Genomic DNA, 20,294 nt, shown 5'->3' with positions numbered 1-20,294 from the left:
CTAAAACAGGCCTCTCCAGCAGATGCTGATGACGGCAAAACTTGCCCTTACAGCAAGTAGCTATCCTGGATGTGGAACGGTGAGGGCTTGGTCCTTGATAGAGTAAATGAAAGATCTCAGTTTTTCCCACTAACACCTCAAAACAGCTGCCTTTGTGTTAAAAGTTTTGTTCTCCAAGTTTTCCAGACTTCAGGCATATTTAACCCCTTAAAAAGATTGCCTCCTTTTACTTTTAATTCTTAATACCATTCAGCTTTTCCACTTTTGCAGCTGATCTTTGAACTTGCAAAGCTGAACTTGCAAAACTGAACTTCCATTGGTTGAGCTTAGAGTTGTTAGAGGGATTCTCCCTAACTGCTTTCACTTCTCCAGACACCGAAAAATCAAAAGGCCCACCTCTTCTATAGAACTTGTTGAGACAAAAGTGGCTGCTGTCACCCACGTCACTGCATGCGCATGGGTGAGACAGCAGTGGGGGTGTTTTTCTGGGCATTTCCCAAGCGTGTAGAAGACAGCTTGAAAACTACAGTGACCCAAACCTGGGACCTCTCCCCTCCCCGGGAGACTCAGAAACTTCCCTGGCCTGACCTGGGGCTAGCCCGATCCAGGATCAGATTTAAAAAGCTGGACAATTTCCCCACAACTGCTGTAGATTAGGATCCCCTACAAGATGGAAACATTAGACTTACTGCAAAGTGAAGGGGAGAGGACCAGAGAAATGCAAGTTGCTAGAGCCTTCCTTCAACCAGTTTCTCACTGGAGGTAGGAGCTGCCCTGTACGTTTTTGTCATCTTCCACTGAGGACCAGGACAGACTATCAGTAACGTCCAGGGCTCAACTCCACCCTGATTCCCAGCTCCCTCTTTAGTGCTTAACCTGTGTGCTGTCATCCCCATGGCAACAGTTCCCAGTGCTACACAGATCCCAAACACAAACAGGCCCATCCCAATATTTCCTTGTCCATCAAGCTTTGCCTCCTAGCAACTTGGATTTTTTCCCCCACTCTGTGCTCGCTGTCCAGCAGGGCTCCTTAGGGGATGTTGTGTGACCTTTCACAAGAACCTCCCTCTTTCTGGGGCCTAGTGCCTCATCTGTGAATTTAAGAGATGGGGCTAGTGGGTCTTCAGCTGATTTACATACCTCTGTGTTCTGGTTTGCTAATGCTGCCTTTATGCAAAATACCAGAAATGGATTGGCTTTTATAAAGGAGGTTTCTTTGGTTACAAAATTACAATCTTAAGGCTATAAAAGTGTCCAAGCTAAGGCATCAACAATAGGGTTTGGCCAATGGCGTCTAGAACACCTCTTGTCTGGGAAGGCACGTAGCTGGCGTTTTCTTCATTTGCGCCCCAGGTTGTGCTTTCTCCCAGGACGTTTCTCTCTAGGCATCTGGGGGTATTCTCTTAGTTTCTCCCAGGCAAACTCTGCAGTAGCAGAAGTCTACTTTCAATGACCATCCTCAAAATGTCTCTTTTGGCTTCAGCATGTGTCTGGGTCTGTGCAGCTCTTTTTAAAGTACTCTGGTAAATCAATCAAGATCCACCCTGAATGGGTGGGGACACACCTCCATGGAAATAATTCAATCAGAATTATCACCTACATTGAGTGGGTCACATCTCCATGGAAACAACCCAATTCAAAGATTCCAACCTAATCAACACTAATATGTCTGCCCGCACAAGATTGCATTAAAGAACATGGCGTTTTGGAGGACATAATTCATCCAAACCGGCACACTCTGGTTCTCTGATTCCATTTTATAGAGTTAATTTTTATTTTAAATGACCAATGCTTAGGAAATGCTTGCTTTGCTACTTCCTGTAAAGCCTTAGGGTGAGGGCCACGGAGTTCACTCATTATGCAAATGAGGACACAGGCCTGGAGAAGTCTTGCTCAAGCCCACATTAGTGGCAGAGTCAGGATGGAGCCAAGTAACTTGACCCCACCCTCACCCCTACCCTGTCCTCTTTCCATCTGCGTACACTGCTTTTGGTTGAATAATTGACAGCATTCTACAGGACTTCCAGCAAATGTTTCAACTGTGTCTCTTAGGAACTGAGCCAAGCAGCACTGTAATGGGGACCTCCCTGACTCTGCAATGCCTGGCAGGACTGGGTTGGGCCCCTCTGCAGAACCCCACCCCCCTTCCATCCTCACCCCTGCTCAGGCAGAAACAAGCACCAGTGCAGAATGCAGAAGGAGGCAGCAGAAAGAGACTGGCGTTTCTAGTCCAAGCAAATGACTTAGTGTCTCTGGGCCTCAGGGTCCTCATCCATGATCCAGGCGTAACGATCCCTCCCTAGAGTTGTGAGTGCTGATGAAGAGACACGGGGTGCCTGGCACGTGGTGGGTACAGTAATCAAGCAATATCCATTTCCTCCCCAGCTCCCCCCCCCCAATTTCCCAGACTGCACCCCCACAGTTCCATTGGGATTCTCTTAGCAGATGAGCCTCAGCAAATGTGCTAGCCTCACAGGCTGCATCTGCCTCCCCACTCCTCAACAGGATACTGCCTCTTGGAACTAGTGGTAAATCAGCTGGGATTAAGCACCAGCCTTTCAGGCCCCTAGAGGCTAGGGAAGCCCCAGGATTCAGGGGATGAGGGTCAGCGCTGGGTGGCAGTGAGCAAGGAGAGGAGGAAGGAGTACATTTGAGATCCAGGCCCTAATGCACACCTAGAATTCTGGCCCCAGGAGTGAGGGAAAGGAGAGGCATTCCAGACAAGAGGGAGAGCCTGGGCAAAGGCCAAGAGATAGGCAAGCCTGGTGTGTTCCAGGGACAGTGAAAGAGGGTAGTCTGCACACAGTGGAAGGTTTGAGCTGGAGAACTAGCAGGAGTGAAAGCAAGAGAATTGGAGTCCTAGAATGTTCTAGCTGACCTTAAGCTGGCCTCACCCTCTCTGGGGCACAAGGGCCACAGTGAGTCAAGGAGCAGGGACTACAGATGGGGAAGTGTGTGTGTGTTTGTATGTGTGTGTGTGTGTGTATGTGTAGGACAACAGGGATCCATGCTTTCAGGAATAAAAGCAGAAGCCCAATGGGGCCTGAAGGAAGGAAGCAAAAGAGGCCCAAGAGGCAGCCAAGAGAGAAGCAAGAACCCGAGGGCTGAAGTCCCCTCACTGGGCCTCTCACCCACCCAGAACCCACCCTCCTCTATACTCAGGCCCCAGCAAATGCTTCTTAATTGGTGTCCTTGCCCACAGGCCCTCTTTATTCCCCCAACCCATTTGTTTTGGGTTGATGTGTGTCCCCAAAAAGGATATATTGACATCTTAACCCCCGGTACCATAAATGTGATCATTTTTGGAAGAGTAATCTTTGCAGATGTAATCAAGTTAAAATGAGGTCATATTGAATTAAGGTGGGCCCAATCGAGCATGACTGGTGTCCTTATGAGAGACCCAGGGGACAAGGCCATGTGGAGACAGAGGTGGGGACTGCGGGGAGACTGCCCCAGGCCATGGAAGGCCAAGGATGGCCGGCCACCAGCAGAGACCAGGAGGAGGCGGACAAGGGTGCCCCCCTAGAGCCTGCAGAGGGCGCACGGCCCTACCGACACCTCAGTGTCGGACGAAGGTTCCAGAACTGAGAGAAAAAATGTCTATTCCTTGAAGCCACCTAGTCTGTGTCCGTTGTTGTGGCAGTCCCAGAAAACTAAGATACCACTCGGTAAGGTTTTTAAAAATATCATGGAAAACGTAAAGGGAAGGGGGGAAAAAAGAGGGAGGGAAGAAAAGGACAAGAGAGAGAAAACTGGAGAATCCAACAGACAAGCCTCTGAAATCCAGCCCTGCTCCTGGCCAGCTGTCTGATTTGGGGCAAAGGCACTTGACCTCTAGAGAATGGTGGTGGATTGAATTGTGCACTCCAGTTTGGACGTGTTCTTGGTCTTGTCCATTCTGGTAGGTATAGACCCCTTGTAAATAGGATATCTTCAAGATGTTACTTCAATTAAGGTGAGGCCCCACTGATTCAGGTTGGGGTTTAATCTGGATTACTGGAGTGCTTTATAGGAGAGTGAAAGTCAGATAGAAAGAAGCCATGAGAGCTGCCAGAAGCTGGAAGCCAGCAGAACCCAGAAGAGAGAAGCCAGGTGACAGGAAAACCAAAGGATCAAGGAGCACTGGCAGCCAACCCCAGAACGCCACAGTCTTCGGGAAGAAAGTGTCACCTTGCTGATGCCTCAATTTTAGACTTCCAGCCTTAAAAACCAGGAGCTAATTAATTCCCATTGTTTATGCAAACCCACTGTATGGTATTTGTTTTAGCAACTAGGAAAATGGGAACAATCTGGAAACTGGAAGAAAAACACCTCCTTTACCTTGTTTCCCAGAGCTGTTATGAGGATCAGACGAGAAAGAGTTGGTGGTCTGCATTTGATTTCGTACTTGTGGTCATCTTAGTCAGACCCCTCCCCCCAACCCTGACCTGGCCCCTTGTGGGGTCTCCCCTCCTCTCCCCTGAAACACTTTCAAAAGGCAGCCAGTTGAGAAGAGCTGGTCCCACAGAGCAGAGGGTGCCGTCGGGGATGTCCGAGGGCACACAGCAAAGCCAAGCCAGAGGAAGCAGCCCCCACTGCTCTCCCTGCCTCAGCCCTTGCCTCCCTTCCGCTCTCTGTCTGCAAAGAGGGATGGTTCTAAGACCCAGTTCTGACCAAGCACCACCCCACTTAATGCAGGTTAAAAACCAGGCTACATAGACCCACAGTGCCAAGCCTCTGCTCCTTCCTAGACTTCCCTACCCATCCCCATGTTCAGCCTATTAAACTCCTTTTCAACCCGCAGACTTCAGAGTAATGGCCCACGATTTCCAGGAGGTCTCCCTGTATCCTCCCCACCATTCCCACACCCCGGGAGGCCGTTGCTGCTATCAGCCTACACCACATTTGATCTCAGGCCTTATAACCCAGCTGGTTGTCTGCAGGCCTGTGCACTAAACCAGCAGTCCTCCAAGGATCCCTTTACACTCTTAAAAGTTAATGAGAATTTCAAAGAACTTTTGTTTATGTGGGTCACATCGATCAGCACTGACCATGCTGGAAATTAAAAGTGAAATAAATGAAATCATTTTTAGTTCATTTTAAAATAACAATAATAAACCCATTATATGTTAATATAAGTAACATTTTTTTATTTAAAAATAGAAGTATATTTTCAAAAAAAAAAAATTAGTAGGGAGGTGTACACCATTGTTTTACATTTTTGCAAATCTCTTTAACATCCGGCTTCTCATCTTCTGCATTCAATCTGTCACGGTATCACACATCTTGGAACCTCAGGAAAACTCCACTGTGTGTTCACGAATGAAAGTGAAAAAGGCAAATGGTCAATGTCTTAGCGTTATTATGAAAATAGTTTTGACCTTGCAGACCCCCTTCCGGGAGACTCCCAGAAGTCCCCGACCGCAGGCTGAGAACCAGAGCACTAGGCCACGGGCTGCTTCGGGGAGGGGGGGGCCCTCGTCTGAGGCCGTCTCCCCATAAATGATCACAGTGAACCGATGGCTTCTGAGGGGAGCAGCTGCGAGGGACATGGGCCTCCAAACCAGACATCCTTCAGAGCTCAACTCACAGCCTCTCCCTCCAGGCCGCTGTCCCCGCCTGCCCCAGGCTACCTTGACCCCTCACTGCCAAGCTCTTAGCACCCTGTGTGAGACGGATCCCCACCCAGTCTCAGTCGCTGAGGAAGTACTTTGAGGTCAGGGGCTGTTTCATCCTCCACAAGGGAACTTGTCTCTACAACTCCCCAGAAAAGCACCTTCTATAAGGGCCAAACTGTGCTAGACCCCACAGCCAAGTCTCCAAGGAAAGGCATGACCTCCAGATGAAAGCAGCCCAAGGCCATCCAGGGGGTAAAGCGAGAAGAATTTGGGGGTGGGTGGGAAATACTGGGTAAAAGGATAGCGGCTCACAGAATCTGTCTCCTTGGCTTCTGCCCTCCCCACTATACTTCCTCCCACCCTTTGCCACAAACATGCCCCATGAAGGGTGAAATAAGAGATAATGTGCGCTTTGGATTCACCCATCCTGGTTTCAATGCCTGTCTCTGTATCTTACCTGCTGCGTGACCATAGGAAAGTTATTTCATCTCTTAGAGCCTTACTGCCATCATCTGTAAAATGGGTATGCTGCCCCCTGGAGTCATGAAAGGAGAGAAGCTGCACAGACGTCAGGCCTCTAGCCCAGGGCCAACGCGTAACAGGCAGTCTACAAATGGTAGCCAGAAACAAAGTCTGCCTTCCCTCCTCCAGCCCTGCTCAACACACCCAGCATAGCTAACACAAAACAGATTAACAGTCTCTTTCCTTTCTTCCCCCGAGGACAGCTGGGCCAGGCTGGGATTTTCCAAGAGAACTTTGCTAAGGGATGAAGAGGCATGAAGTGACCCGGCTTGCAGAGTGCAGATCTCCCATACTGCAGCAGCAGATGGCACCAACAGCCAGACCCCACCCGCAGGGGAAGGGCCCTGCCTCAATGGGCCCTATCCAGGGCCTCAAGCACTTCTCTGTCCTGCAGGTTTAGGGGTCTCGAGAATGGGCCGTGGATTCCTCCAGCCCCCCCATTCATGTCAGCACAGCTACGAGCAGCCCACACGCACAATTTTTTCCTGACAATGTCTCATCACCTTGTTCTGGTCATACAGATACTGTAACGGTGGCCTGGCCTGGTAATGCCCAGGCACCCTGATGGAGAGAAGTGGTGGGCAGCGGGCTGTGTCCGGGGCCCTTGAGACTCATGGGCTTTAAGCCGCCAACTCCCTACACCCAGCTTCTCCCCCTTTCTCAGACACCAAAGGCTCCCTTATGCCTGTAGAGTAGCCCCATTGTTCTCCTCCCTCCCAGACCTCTCAGGGGGCTCACTCAATACCTTGGATGAGGGGGTAGATGGGGGTTGGCAAGCTCCCTGGGTCAAACACCACCACCACCACCCCCCACCCCACCACCACCCCCACACAAGGCTCCTGGTTTCCTTTGCTGGGTGTTCTCAGTCACTGCCTGTGCCTTTAAGAACTGCCCCCTGTGCAGGGGAGGGGGGTGGTGTCTTGACCTCAGCATCCTCAGCTGAGTTGGATTAAGGGACCATTTCATGCCTTTGCGAATTCCTTCTGGCTGCTGTCCCTCCCCAACAGAGAGAAACAGAGCAGCCAGTAGCCGGAACCATTCTGCCCAGGGCAGCAGGGAGCCGAGCTGGCCTGGCTGCATTTCCCCTCCAGGAGTGGAGGTTGCTCCTTTAATAGGGGTTTTGAGATCAGGGAGCGGGCCCTGGGGGTCTTGGGCTGTCACCAGCCTTGGGCCATGAAGGACTACTCAGACATCATCCTTCACGTGGAGGCCACAGAGCTGAGCAAGGTAAGGGTCACGCAGGACTACTCCCCCGAAACCCAAACACCTGCCTGTGGCGGGCAGTGCCCCCTGGATGCACCAGCCAAGCGGCGCTGCCCCTGGCCCCTCGGCCCTTGTCTCTCCCTTCCAGACCGAGTTCTGCAATCCTGCGTTCGAGCCTGAATCAGTGGCCCCCCGCCCTTCACCAGCCTTCCCCGAGGATGCCAGCTGCAGCAGCCAAGCTCCCTGGCACGGTAACCACGTTGCAGGTCCCAGGGGCTGAGGACAGAGTGAGGGGCACCTGAGGGGAGGGGCTCTCGCAGATGCCTCCCCTGCTTGCCTGCAGGCCGGCCTCCCCGAGGGCTGCGGCCGGACTGCCACTTCTCCTGGCTCTGCGTCCTCCTGCTCGCCAGCCTGCTGCTCCTGCTGCTTGGGCTGCTTGTGGCCGTCATCCTGGCCCGTGAGTCCTGGGGGTCTGCTTGGAAGAAAGGCGGTGGGATGGGATGCCATGCATCTCTCCACCCCACCCCAGGGGTTCAGCTCCCTCTGAATCCCACTCCTCCATCTTCCTGCCTCCAGAGTTGCAGGCTCCACCCCTGTCTGGGGCCTCCCGTAGCCCACTGCCTGCCCGAGACCTCAGGACCACCACTGGCACCAGCCCCACCACCATCACCATGTCTCAAGCAAGTGAGATCCCCAAAGGGCAGCCGGAAGCAGGCATGAGCCCCACCTCCCAGCCCAGTGAGTGCTAGGGCAGGTTTTCCTGGAGAATGGCCCAAGATGGGGGAGGGAAGGGGAGGCCAGGAAGGGGCACCTTGAAAAGAAAAGGGCCTCTCTCCTTCTGACCTCTGGACTCTAACCTCCATCTCTGCAGCCTGCGGGGGACTCCTTCCTGGACCAAGGGGCTTCTTCAGCAGCCCCAACTACCCAGACCCTTACCCACCCAATACCCACTGTGTGTGGCACATCCAGGTAGCCACAGACCACGCAGTACAGCTCAAGATTGATGCTCTCAGCATGGAGGGTGTGGCCTCCTGTCTTTTTGATCGCTTGGAGATCTCTCCTGACCCTGAAGGCTCCCTCCTCAGGTGGGTCCCTCTGCCCCCGGGAGATCCCACCTCTGTCCTTCCACCGAACCACTGTCTGGAGGGCAGAACCGATGAGCTGCAGTGGGAAAGGTGGGGCTGGGAGGAAATTGAGAGATTTGACCTCCGGGTCCAGCTTTGCCAACACGTTGCTGTGTGACCTTGGAAAGGTCACTTCCCCTCTCTGCTCTCAGTTTCCTAATCTGTAAAATGGAGCTCCTATCTGTCTTTCCCATGATTAAATGCAGCAAGGATGAATGTGCAGGTGCTAGAGAGGTCAAAGCTCCCCCAGAAATTCAAGGGGCCTTTTTAACCACTGAGGACTGCAGAGCCTGAGCTCTGACCCTCCGTCACCCCCAACCTGGCTTCTCGCAGGGTTTGTGGGAGGGTGCCTCCCCCAACACTCAACACCAATGCCAGCCACCTCCGGGTGGCCTTCATCTCTGACAGCAGTGTGGAAGGATTTGGTTTCCACGCCCAGTACCAGGCTGTGGCGCCTGGGCATGGTGAGCTTTTCCCACGGGGTCTCTGCCACCTATTAAGTGTCCACTTCGCTCCCTACCACTGACAAAGGGGGTGGAGACTCTGGGGGTTCTGAATCGGGGTGCTCACCCCCAGGGAGATGTGCCCATGATGAGTTCCCCTGTGACCAGCTCCTCTGCCTGCTGCCGGACTCTGTGTGTGATGGTTTTGCCAACTGTGCAGATGGCAGCGACGAGGCCAACTGCAGTGCCAAGTTCTCAGGTAGGGCAGGGGTCCCACAGGGCACAGGGTGGGCACCATCTTCAGGCCTCTGGTCTGGGTTCAGGCCAGGCTCCCCAGCTCTGGCCCATTCCCCAACCTCAGTGTCCCCACCAGCTTTCACTGCCTGGTCATTCTTCTGCCCCAGAGCTTGTTTCCCCAGGGGCACCACCAACCCCAACTCTTGCTCTGCAGTTGCTGCCAGCACTGGTTGGGTAGAATCTCTAATCCTGGCCAACTCACAGGCCCCTCTTCCTCCCTACAGGGTGTGGAGGGAATTTAACTGGGCTCCAGGGCACCTTCTCCACTCCTAACTACCTGCAGCTATATGATCACCAACAGGTAAGTGCAGCACTCTTACTGAGCAGGTAGCAGCACACCTGGGCATACCTGGGCATCCAGGTCATTGTGGCTGAAACAGCATGGTAGACACTGCCTTGTACTTGGGAAGGCCAGAGACCAAGCAGGCAGGAAGGGAGCAGTATTAAATGCCTACTTTGTACCCAGATGTTCCTGCTCTGGGAAACCCAATCTCTGAAAGCAGACAGGTTAAAGGGCCCTTCTATCTTAAGAGTCACCAATGATGAAAACTGGGTGGGCCATGCCCACCCTTTTCCTGCCTAGCTGGGGAAAGCATCTCCTCTGGAGCTTAGGCTGGATGCCCAGGTTGGGACTGGGGAAGACACCCATGGGTTACTCCATCTGTGCTCTCTCCCAGCTCTGCGTGTGGCATATCTCTGTGCCTGCTGGGTATGGCATAGAACTGCAGTTCCACAACTTCAGCCTGGAAGCTCAGGATGAGTGCAAGCTTGACTACGTGGAGGTGTATGAGACCAGCAACTCAGGGACCCTCGGCCTCCTAGGCAGGTATAGACGGAGCCAGGGGTCCACTCCATGCTCCATAATCTGGTGTTCAAGGCTTTGCATATATTGGCCCCAACATATTCCCAGCTCCATTTTCTTCTGCTACTCCAGGCCAGAGGTCTCTTCACTGTCACCCTAAAAGAGGCTTGTACTTGTCCACCCCAAAGCCTTTGACTACAATCCCCCCACCCCCTCCCTATCCCTGTGGTCCTCACCTCCAGCCCTGCCATCGCGGGGTGCATTTTCACCTCCCCCATGTCAGAGTGGGTCTCCCTCCAGCTGTGTGTTTAATCCTTTGTCTACCGCACATGTGTGTCATCCTCCACAGAAGCTAAGTTCCTTGAGTCGGCGTCTGTGTCTCTCCCATCACCTCCAGCCTCCCCCCAAGTGCCCAGCCCCGGGCCCCAGGACTGCTCTCTGCTTTGGGCAGGTTCTGTGGAGCAGAGCCACCACCCCGCCTCAGCTCCTCGCACCAAGAACTGGCTGTGCTCTTTAGGACACATCACGGTGTCAGCAGCGGGGCCTTCTCAGCCACCTACCAGGCCCTCAATGCCACGGAGAGTAGGTGCCTCCCGGCGAGTGGGTGTGGGCAGGAGAGGCAGCTCCGGGGGGCAGGAAGGGGCTCTGGACCCTGTCAGGGCTCCAAGAGGACAGATGGGGATACGGGCATGTGCAAAGGGCACTGCCATGCTCCCTGTGCCTGCAGACCCCTGTGGGCCTGGAGAGGTCTCCTGCCAGGATGGAGGGTGTAAGGATCTGCCGTGGGTGTGTGCCATGTGGAGAGACTGCACAGATGGCAGTGAGGCAAACAACTGCAGCAGCCCCCTGTTCCCGTCCCCAGGTGAGACCCTGCCCCAGTATCCTGGCAGAGCCTGGCAGGGCTGAGCAGGCAGGGCCACCCCTCTCACAGAAGCCCAGCTGGCACCGTCACAACATCCCAGTCCTCCCAGATTGGGAAAAGGGGTGGCCCTCACTGCCCTGACTCTGGCATCACTTCCCCTGAGGCCCACCTGGTGGTGGCAATGGTACTTAGTGCCACCCCCAAGGGAAATAGGAATCTGGGAGTTGACAGTGGGGCTTCAAGCCCCAGATCACCCTCATCACAGAGTCCCTCTCCACCATCCACTTCAAGAGATGAAGGTGAGATTTCACACAGGGGACAAGGGTTTCTCCCAAATGCCCAAGTGCTCCCTGCAAATGATGGTGCCCCATGTTTCCCGAGATCAGTGATGCAATGTGAAACCCAGGCCTGATGAGTGGGGCTTGGAGCAGACTCTCAAGGTTGATAAGAATCCTCAGAACATGTAAAGCCTTTCTCGGTGGTATCTCCTTGATTCTCACAACTACCCCCGTATGACCCGTGTAGAAACAAGGACTCAGAGCAGTTAGGTGACTTGCCCCAAGTCACACAGCCAGTGAGTGGCCCCACAGTGACCCTCCCCTCCCACCCCTGCAGAGTTGGCCTGTGAGCCCATCCGGGTGGAGATGTGCATGGGTCTGAGCTACAACGCCACAGCCTTCCCTAACATCTGGGTGGGCATGGCCACCCAGGAGGAGGTGGTGGAGGTCCTCAGAGGCTACAAGGTACTCTGGGCAGAGAGAATGACCCCCCAGGAAGGAGAGGGATGTGGGGTTAGGGGCCTGAGAGCTGATCTCCTCCTTCCACAGAGCCTGACCAGTCTAACCTGTTACCAGAATTTCCGGAGATTCCTCTGCGGGCTGCTTGTACCCTGCTGTACTCCGCTGGGCAGTGTCCTTCCCCCTTGCCGTTCTGTCTGCCAGGAGGCAGAGCAGCAATGCCAGCCTGGCCTGGCACTCCTGGGCACTCCCTGGCCCTTCAACTGCAACAGGCTGCCTGAGGCAGCTGGCCTGGAGGCTTGTGCCCTGCCCTGACCCTGAAGCCAGGCCCCTGCCCTTTGCCTGCCTATCTTCCTCTTCCAATCAGGGTGGGCAGGCAGGGGAACAAAGTCGGGGGGGGGGGGGCAGCCTGGGACTCTGCCCATCCTCTCTGGGGCCTTCCAAGGAGGGGGAAGGAGAAGAGTCATTAATCCAAGCTAATGGGACCGTCCCATCCACTTTCCTGTCCCTTTACTTGCCCCAGCTGCCTGTGACTGCTGCCTGGCTCTACCCACAGCCTAGACTGCTTCCCATCAGAGTTGCTGGCCCAGGTTGCCATCTTCTGCCTTCTAGCCTGCCTTCCTCTTTTCCTTCTGTTCTCTTTCTTTCTTTCTTTTTCTTTCTTTCCCTTTTTTTCTTTCTTTCTCTCTTTCTCTTCCCCTTCCTTCCTTCCTTTTTCTTTCTTTCTTTCTTTCGTTCTTTCTTTCATTCTTTCTCATCATCCCCTCCTGTGTCTTTCTCATTTATTCAAAAAAAATGTATGGAGCACCTACTACATGGCAAGCTCTGTCCTAAGTCCTGGAGATCAAGTGGTCCATCTGCTTCTGGAACTCTCTGCCCTTGGCTCCCTGCTTCTATTTCTCCTCAGGACGAGAGCCTCCTCCTTGCCCTCTGTCTCTGCACCCTCTGTCTCTCCTTTCTGCTCCTTGCAGCGCCCTGTGTGTCTGTCTCTCACGGTTCTGCCTCGCGGTACCCGGATCAAGTCTCTCCCCCCCCTCCTTTCTCCCCCCAAACTTTGGCCGGCCGCCGGGCGACACCACGAGTTATTTCCCTGCTATTTCCCGACCCGGAGCTCCTGGCCCCCGAACAACTGGTTTCCTCTTGGAGTCTGGGAGGAGCGGAGCGGAGCCGGCAGAGAACCAGCCAGGACCAGGGTAGTGGCGAGGGCAGGGGTGCCCGGCCCGGGACGAGCACTGGGGTGGGAGCCAATCTGAGAGTCTGGAGTAGGGAGCGCCCCGAAGGAGGCCATAGAGCGAGCAAGCTGCCCCGGGAGCCAGGAGGGGGGTGAGTCTGGAGGAGGAGGGGAATGGGGTGGGGGAGGGGACTGTGGGAAAGGCTGGGCGCGGGGCCGGGGCCGGGGCGCGCAGGGCACGGCCTCCCCGGTGCCTCTGGGCTGGCTCTCCGGGTTCCCGGGTCTGGCGGCGCCCTCTCCCGCCTCGGCCCCCCGCGGTCGCTCAGGGAAATGGCAGTGGGGTGGGCACCGAAATCAGCCGCACTGGGGTGAGATGCGAGGCAAGTCCTAGGATTCAAGTTCCCGACTCCAGTCCTGCCTTGCCAGACCACAAGAGGACCTCGGCGTCCGGGCTCCCCGTGCCAGCGCCATGAGGCCGCTCCTCATCCTGCTGCTCCTGGGCCTGGCGGCCGGCTCCCCCCCGCTGGACGACAACAAGATCCCCAGCCTGTGCCCGGGACACCCCGGCCTTCCAGGCACGCCAGGCCACCATGGCAGCCAGGGCCTGCCCGGCCGCGACGGCCGTGACGGCCGCGACGGAGCGCCCGGAGCTCCGGGCGAGAAAGGCGAGGGCGGGCTGCCGGGTAAGAAGGCGCCTGCGCTGCGGGGCCCGGGGGCAGCTAAGCCAGCACCGACCCGCTCCGGCTGTCGGGTGCCCTGCCGACCTCGTGGGGCTCGGGGTTCCCACCAGGGGTCGCTGCCCGGCCCCCGCCTCTTCCCGTTCTGCTCTGGGCGGGGAGGAGTGACTCATCCCGCGGGAGCCGAAATTCCGGGATCCCGCTTTGACCAGCCCCTCACATCTGTCCCCAGCTCTCCTGGAAGCGGGTGGGGTGGGGACGCACTGGTGCAGGGAGAGGCACTAGTCCAGGACGGCTCCTACGAGGCGCCCTCCGGGCACCCCGCTGAGGGCTGACCGCCGCCACCCTCGCCCTAACCGCGCCCCTTGCCCCCGCAGGGCTGCCGGGGCCCCGTGGGGAGCCCGGGCCGCGAGGAGAGGCGGGGCCGGCGGGGGCGACCGGGCCTGTCGGGGAGTGCTCGGTGCCCCCGCGCTCCGCCTTCAGCGCCAAGCGCTCTGAGAGCCGGGTGCCTCCGCTGTCGGACGCGCCGCTGCCCTTCGACCGCGTGCTGGTGAACGAGCAGGGACATTACGACGCCGTCACCGGCAAGTTCACCTGCCAGGTGCCCGGGATCTACTACTTCGCGGTCCACGCCACCGTCTACCGGGCCAGCCTGCAGTTCGACCTGGTGAAGAATGGTGAATCCATTGCCTCTTTCTTCCAGTTTTTCGGGGGGTGGCCCAAGCCGGCCTCACTCTCAGGGGGAGCCATGGTGAGGCTGGAGCCCGAGGACCAGGTGTGGGTGCAGGTGGGCGTGGGTGATTACATTGGCATCTATGCCAGCATCAAGACAGACAGCACCTTCTCTGGGTTTCTGGTGTACTCTGACTGGCACAGCTCCCCAGTCTTCGCTTGATGCCTACTGGGAAGTGAGCTCACCCAGTGTTACTCCTGCAGGAGGCCGCTGTGACAATGACAGCCACATCATCTGGGAGGGCTGGCCCCCCGGAATGTTGTGAACAAGCAGAGAAGTGGGGAGGGGGGCTCTGCATCCTACTGCAGGCAGGGCACGGGGACAGAGGTGGTCTGAGATCTGGCTGGCAGGAAAGGGCAGGGGCTGGATTTCTGCCCGAGACCAAAGGGGTGTGCTGTGCCGGCAGGTGGGCAGGTGTGGGTGTGCTCTGGCCCAGGACCCCAAGGTGGGGTGCTCTCCTCTTTGTCCTCTGCTTCTCTGCCCCCTCCCCCACCCAGTCCATCCCTCCTGCTCCCAGGGCCTACCCTTTTCTCAGAGATCATTCAATAAATCTACAAAACCCCCCTTCTGGCTTCAGCCTTTCTTCTTTACTGGTGGCAAAACTCTGACTCTGGGATCAGCAGGAAATCAGGCAGAAGGGCGGGGGAGGGGTTCTGAGGTGGGATGGGGTCATAGGGCAAGAGATGCAGAAAGCAGGCCAGGGTGAATGAGACACTGCCCCTCAGAGCTGCTGCCTAAGTTGTATAGGTTGTGCCCTGAACAGGAGTGCCTGGCTGGAGGGGTGCCCTCCTGGTGTGGAGCTTTGTCTCCCCAGAGAAAGGGGGCACCTTTTTCTCACACAAACCTGCCTTTATCACACACACCCTTGCCCCAGTCCAACACACAGGAGGCCCAGGATTCTCTTTCATGGCTGTGCTGGTCCCTAGAGGACAGGAAAGCTATTTCTCTGTCACCCATGCCAGGGGAGTGCATTGTCCCTGTGTATCTAGAGATAAGTAGTTTCTGAGATGGCCACAAGGGGGCGCGCCAGCTCCAGAATGCAGCAAATGACTGGGTAGCTGGAGCTCAGACAACTGGGGCAGGCAGGAGCAGAGTATGGAGGTCTGCCAATGGAATTCCAGGTGGGGGTGGAGGAGAAGGAGGTCTGTTTATGCTCAGGAAGTTTATGTTCTCTCTTAAAATGTTGGGATGAGGCCATGGGGCAAGATACACTGGAAGCAGGCAGGGATGAGTGAAACGCTGCCCCTCAGAGCTGCCGCCTACGTTGAATGGGTTGTGCCCTGAACACGAGTGCCCTCCTGGCAAGGACACATTAAACAGAGATGGGAAAGACCCAGCCCTCCCCCTGCTCAGTTCCCTCTCCAAGGCCCTCACGAAGGTTGGAGGAAGAGAAGAAAGAAGCAGAGCCCTCCCTTGGGCCCCCCCAACTCTGAGATGGATGTGGGAAACCCTCCCGCACTGTGCCAGGCATAGCCTGGGTGGGCCGAGCCACTCAGTCTGAGGCTGGCCACAGGCCCCTCCAGGCTCCCCGCCACTGGCTTCCAGAACCAGCCCCAGCCCTGCCCCCATGCAGTGACTACCAAACCAGGGCTTGCCATCCCATCTGCTTGGCCTCTCAGTTTCTTTCTGAACCACTCCCCACCTCCCCACCCCCCAGATTCCAGAAGGTCCCAAGCATTACGCTCCAGGAGGCAACATACAATTATGGGGGTGTGCCCCCCCCCTTGCTGGTCATGTGAGGGAGGTATGACCAATGAGGACTGGGCCCTGAAGGTAAGCTAGAGACAGGCCTCAAGAGTGCCTCCCTTCTTCTCCCTGCTTTCCTCACGATCCCACATTGTGGCAGACTCTATGCCAAGAGACACAGAGACAACCCCAGCTCCCCCAGGAATCCGAGGGTAGACTGGGCTCCAGGCAGCAGGAACCCCAAGTTCCCTCCAGGGAGGAGTGGCACCAAAGGAAGAGCTGGGAAGGCTGACGCCAGGAAGGAGAAAGTTCACATTCTGGCTATAAAAAAGAGGGCTTTCTGAAATCCGTGTGGGCAAGAGGGCACAGACAGAAGGAGCGGAAAGCAGTCCAACCCTGCCTGGCTTGATCATTCCCCCCCACCCCCTATCCTCTCTCTTCTCCCATGCCCCAGTTTAAGCCCAGGTTCCCCACAGACCACACTTCTGGCTCCCGCAGGACTGAAGGATCCGCAGCAGTGTCACTTAGCTGGACTAACTCCTCCCTCTCACAGGGCTGCACACAGAGGCTGGCAGAGCTGTCAACAGAACTTTATTCACTGGAAACTGAGCCAGGTGGACCCCTCAGGGAGCTGCATGCCCCTAGGCCCTGGTCCCTTTTGTTTGGATCCTAGTGAAATGTATACCACCTGCCCTCCCCAATGCCAAGGAGAAACAAAGAGAAGGCGAATGCCATTTTTTCTGTCTGATATGGTGAGTTAAAGGGATACTAGGAGAAATCTGGTTATCCTTCTTGAGGATCCCAGTAGAGCTGGGGTGCAGAGGGTACATGGTCCCAAAGTCATGTAGACGTAAGCTCCCTCCTCCAGGGGTAAACTTCTGATCCCAGCTTTTAGACTAGTATGGGAGAGGGAGCCTCCTAAGATTAGGATAGGCTGAGTGGTACCTCTAGGGCACCAGAGATACTACCCCCCAAACCCACCAAGGAACAGGGGCTCTGGCTGAAAGCAAAGATTCAAGATCTTACTAAGGCCTCCGAGTTACCAAAACACCCAAACATGTGAGTGGCTGCAGAAGCTGAAGAGGAGGCAGAGAGGGGACAAAGAGAGGGCCTGGAAATCCCCAACAGAAAAACCAGAAGCAGATAAGGCCAGCCCCAGGGGCTGACAGGTGGGTGGTCCCTGGCCAGGCTGAAGAAGTGCCCACAGCAAACAGACACGGGCCCCTGCATAGTGAAACACTCACCACCCTCAGCACCGCAGGGATCAGGCACTGCTGTTACCCTGCCCCCACCCAGGTTGTAGTCTTCCAGAGTTCCCATCTTGATGTCCTGGATGTATGGCTTGGAGGCTTGGCATGACAGCCAGAGGGGCAGGGAGGGGATTCAGACTAGGTCCCAGGGATCAAATGTTACTGCCGTCCCAGCGCAGGTGCCTGTGTGAAGTACGGAGGGCTGGACAAGCAGACAGTCCTCAGAGGTAGACATTGAGGGTCTGCAGGATGCCCTGGCGGCACAGTGGGCAGTTGCGGTGGTAGATGGGGTGGCGCATCAGGATTTCCGTGCAGGCCTGGCACAGGCACAGGTGCCGGCAGGGCAGAAGCAGCACTGTCTTGCTCTGGTCCTGGCAGATGACGCACTTCTTCCGCTCCTCTTGTTCCTTCAGCAACTTCCATGGGTCTTGCCCAGTGGCAGGCTCCTCCTCATTGAGCCTCTCCCGGCCCCGGGCAGGTGTTGCTCGGGCCGTCCTGGCCTCTTCTTCTTCTGCCTCTGACCCAGGCCCTGCTTCAGGAGCCTCCTGCTCCCAGGTCCTGGCTGAAGGCACTCTCCTCAGACCCCCCTGGGGGGCCCCAGGTGCCCCTCCCCAGTTTGGCCAGCTTGCCAGCTGCAGGCTGCGGCTCCACACACGGCGCCAGGCTTCCAAGTCCAGTGCCAGGCGAGACAGGCGCACAACATCCTCTCGGAGCCGGTGGTAGGATGGCCAGGCATGGAGCTGACTGATTGCCCAGGTGGCCAGCCTTAGGGTGAGGTCTGGGTGCAACACAGTCACTGTCACTGCCAGCACGCCAGCTAGCAACACCAGGCCAGTGAGATTGACAAGCACAAAGCTAGCCAGGAGGCGGGTGGTTGAGGACAGCAGCTCCAGTGCTAGCTGGCAGGGGGTCCAGAGGAGAATGGCCATGGCCACAGCACTGCTGGAAATGTGGCCCAGGACAACAGCCACTACATCCGTCATCCTCCACAGGGGGCCTGTCACTGCATCCCACAGGGCCAGCACCAGGGAGAAGAGGTTCTGAGTGCCAATGAGGCAGATGTTGACTAGACTGTTGACCACGTAAGCCACCAGGCTCATGATGATGGCACAGATGTCACAGGCCTGGCGCAGCAAAGCATGGCCATTGGAGACCACGTTGAGGACGCCCCGGTGCAGTATCTCCCTGCTCCGCAGAGCCCCGTGAGAGGCCAGGTGCCCCAGGAGCTTCAGACTCTCCAGGCCAGAGAAACAGCTGTATAGCAAGGTACACAAGGCCTGCAGACCCCCAAAGGTGAACCGGACCAAGGCTTCAATCAAGGCCAGCAGTGAAATCAGGACCCCACGGCCCAAGTGCAGAAGACTAGTCAGTACCGTGTGTGGCAAATTGTAGATGAAAGCCAGGAGCCAGGCCAGGGAAGCCAGGAGGGAGGACACCAGCAGGAAGTTGAGGTCCAACACCAAGGTCAGCACATCCAGCAACAGGCCCACCCCATTCACTACCAGGTACACAGCATCCATGTTAGGGCTATGGAGGTTAGTCCAAAGGAAGTCTGGCTCTCTGTAGAGGGGAGGCGTCAAGGTTGTCAATGTTTTGGGAGGTCAGGATTAGTTTGTATGAGAAGTAAGCAGTCTCAACCCAGGGGGAATAAAAAATCTGGAAAAAAAATGGGTTAGAGAGAAGTGGAATCTCAGGAAAGAGAAAGGGGACCAGGTGTCGATCCAGGAGTCCCGGTTTTGAAGGAAGGCTGGTTGGGGTAGGAGAAGGTCAAACATCTCTAAAGCAGAGGAAAGGCCGGGCTGGAGGAAAGGCCTCGGCTTTGGATGCCTGGTGGTGGCGGATCACGGCCGGGCAATGGGTCAGACAGGGAGGAGACCGGGAACGGATGGGATCGGGCCGGGGCCGGGTGGGGGCGGCGCAGGCTGGACGCGGGCTCGCGGTCCAGCTACGCAGGTGCCCCTGTCCCCGCCCGGCCCCCGTCCTTGGGGCTCGCGGCGCTTCGCCCTCAAAGGGAAAGTGGAGGAGAGTCAGCCTCTGCAAACCACAGGCGCGGCCTCTTCTCCGCTGGGCGCCGCCATCTTGTGTGCGTAGGGGTGGGGCAAGAGGAGTGGCAAGGAGGGAGTCGGCAAGTTCCGGCCAATCGGTGAGGCGCAACCACAGGGAACATCAAGCACCCATTGGTCCGTTCGAACGGCGCCCAACCATATTTACTGTCCACAGGGAGGGGACGGAGACGGAACATGTCCGCCCCTTTGAGGCCGTGATTGGTCAGTTGGTGGGCAGAGGTGGAATACGCTTTCCTAGCTCCGCCCCATAAAAAGCGCGACCTTGAACTTGGCTAAATTTGGGGTTGTTCTTTCCTCCGGCGGTGGAGGGCTAGACTTTTAGGCTAGGCGGTCATCGCTTCTGGTTTGGGCTCTGGAATTGCACCGGCCTCCGCGGCCTCAGACCCGCTGCTTCGTCCTTCTCCATTCATTCATTCACTCATTCATTCTATTGAGCTCCTACAATGTTCCAAACACGGTGCTAGGTAGGCATTGGCGATACAAAAAATGTTTAAGAGAGTGCCTGCGCTCAAGCAATTCACAAGGGGAAACCCTTAAGAAAACAGATTGTTACAGGGGATTCTCCCACAACAACTGCTATTGCAAACTGTTTCCTCAAGTTCCCTCAGATTTTCTCAGCAACCTCGGGAGAAAACCTCATTAGCATAGAGGAAAGGGGTCCACAATCTGGAAACAACTCACCTTCCCGTCTCGGGCCCTACCAATTTACCTGAGCGCTCTGTAATTAGATAGGTGTGTATGGAGGACCTCTAAGTTCCTCAGGAAATCATCCTTTCTTTAATATTTAAATAAGATTCAAAGTATATTGAGAAGCCTGGTGTTCCCTACTAACTCCAGGGATACTTGGGGTACCTACCCTTCTCCCATTCCCCACTTGCTTTAATTTCCTACTTGTATTGAATTCTCCGTCTCCGCCCTGGCCTGGACCCCTGAAGGCGTCTGTCCCTCTTGACCCTCTCCTGAGTGCCCCTGAAGGAGCCTGAGTCCTTCACTCGGCAAAGCACCACTGATACGAAGCCGATGGATGCAGCAAACCTTTCCTGAGGCATTGAGGCAGGGGTTACACTACAGAGCAGGACAAGGAACACCGTAAGTATTTAGGATGCAGTTTCTAAAACCCCACT

General features: G+C 56.0%; 3 protein-coding genes across 6 annotated transcripts; 2 read left to right on the top strand and 1 right to left on the bottom strand.

Annotated features, from left to right (window-relative positions):
• Positions 1-7,162: 7,162 nt before the first annotated feature.
• Positions 7,163-12,156, top strand: LOC119538608 (membrane frizzled-related protein). Of its 3 annotated transcripts, XM_037841722.1 has the most exons (13): positions 7,163-7,346; positions 7,471-7,573; positions 7,666-7,779; positions 7,899-8,060; positions 8,194-8,407; positions 8,780-8,910; positions 9,023-9,148; positions 9,411-9,487; positions 9,864-10,012; positions 10,440-10,570; positions 10,716-10,850; positions 11,466-11,593; positions 11,678-12,156. In XM_037841722.1, the coding sequence occupies exons 1-13, from the start codon at positions 7,293-7,295 to the stop codon at positions 11,900-11,902; spliced, it is 1,749 nt and encodes a 582-aa protein (XP_037697650.1). In that variant the 5' UTR covers positions 7,163-7,292; the 3' UTR covers positions 11,903-12,156. The 3 variants fall into 3 exon arrangements, with proteins under 3 accessions (XP_037697650.1, XP_037697651.1, XP_037697652.1); XM_037841723.1 differs by lacking the exon at positions 7,666-7,779; XM_037841724.1 differs by lacking the exon at positions 11,466-11,593.
• A 127-nt stretch (positions 12,157-12,283) lies between these two features.
• C1QTNF5 (C1q and TNF related 5) lies at positions 12,284-14,732 on the top strand. Of its 2 annotated transcripts, none has more exons than XM_037841726.1 (3): positions 12,284-12,910; positions 13,185-13,441; positions 13,813-14,732. In XM_037841726.1, exons 1-3 carry the CDS (start codon positions 12,387-12,389, stop codon positions 14,328-14,330), a joined length of 1,299 nt encoding a protein of 432 aa, XP_037697654.1. In that variant the 5' UTR covers positions 12,284-12,386; the 3' UTR covers positions 14,331-14,732. The 2 variants fall into 2 exon arrangements, with proteins under 2 accessions (XP_037697654.1, XP_037697655.1); XM_037841727.1 differs by having other exon boundaries at positions 12,658-12,780.
• A 1,696-nt stretch (positions 14,733-16,428) lies between these two features.
• RNF26 (ring finger protein 26) lies at positions 16,429-19,177 on the bottom strand. The gene has a single exon (XM_037841728.1). It carries the CDS (start codon positions 18,622-18,624, stop codon positions 17,326-17,328), a length of 1,299 nt encoding a protein of 432 aa, XP_037697656.1. The 5' UTR covers positions 18,625-19,177; the 3' UTR covers positions 16,429-17,325.
• Between the last annotated feature and the right edge of the window lie 1,117 nt (positions 19,178-20,294).

Source organism: Choloepus didactylus, chromosome 6 (assembly GCF_015220235.1).
Source record: "Choloepus didactylus isolate mChoDid1 chromosome 6, mChoDid1.pri, whole genome shotgun sequence".
Classification (NCBI taxonomy): domain Eukaryota; kingdom Metazoa; phylum Chordata; class Mammalia; order Pilosa; family Megalonychidae; genus Choloepus; species Choloepus didactylus.
The sequence above is the reverse complement of the archived record's forward strand: the minus strand, read 5'-3'. Positions and strand labels throughout refer to the sequence as shown.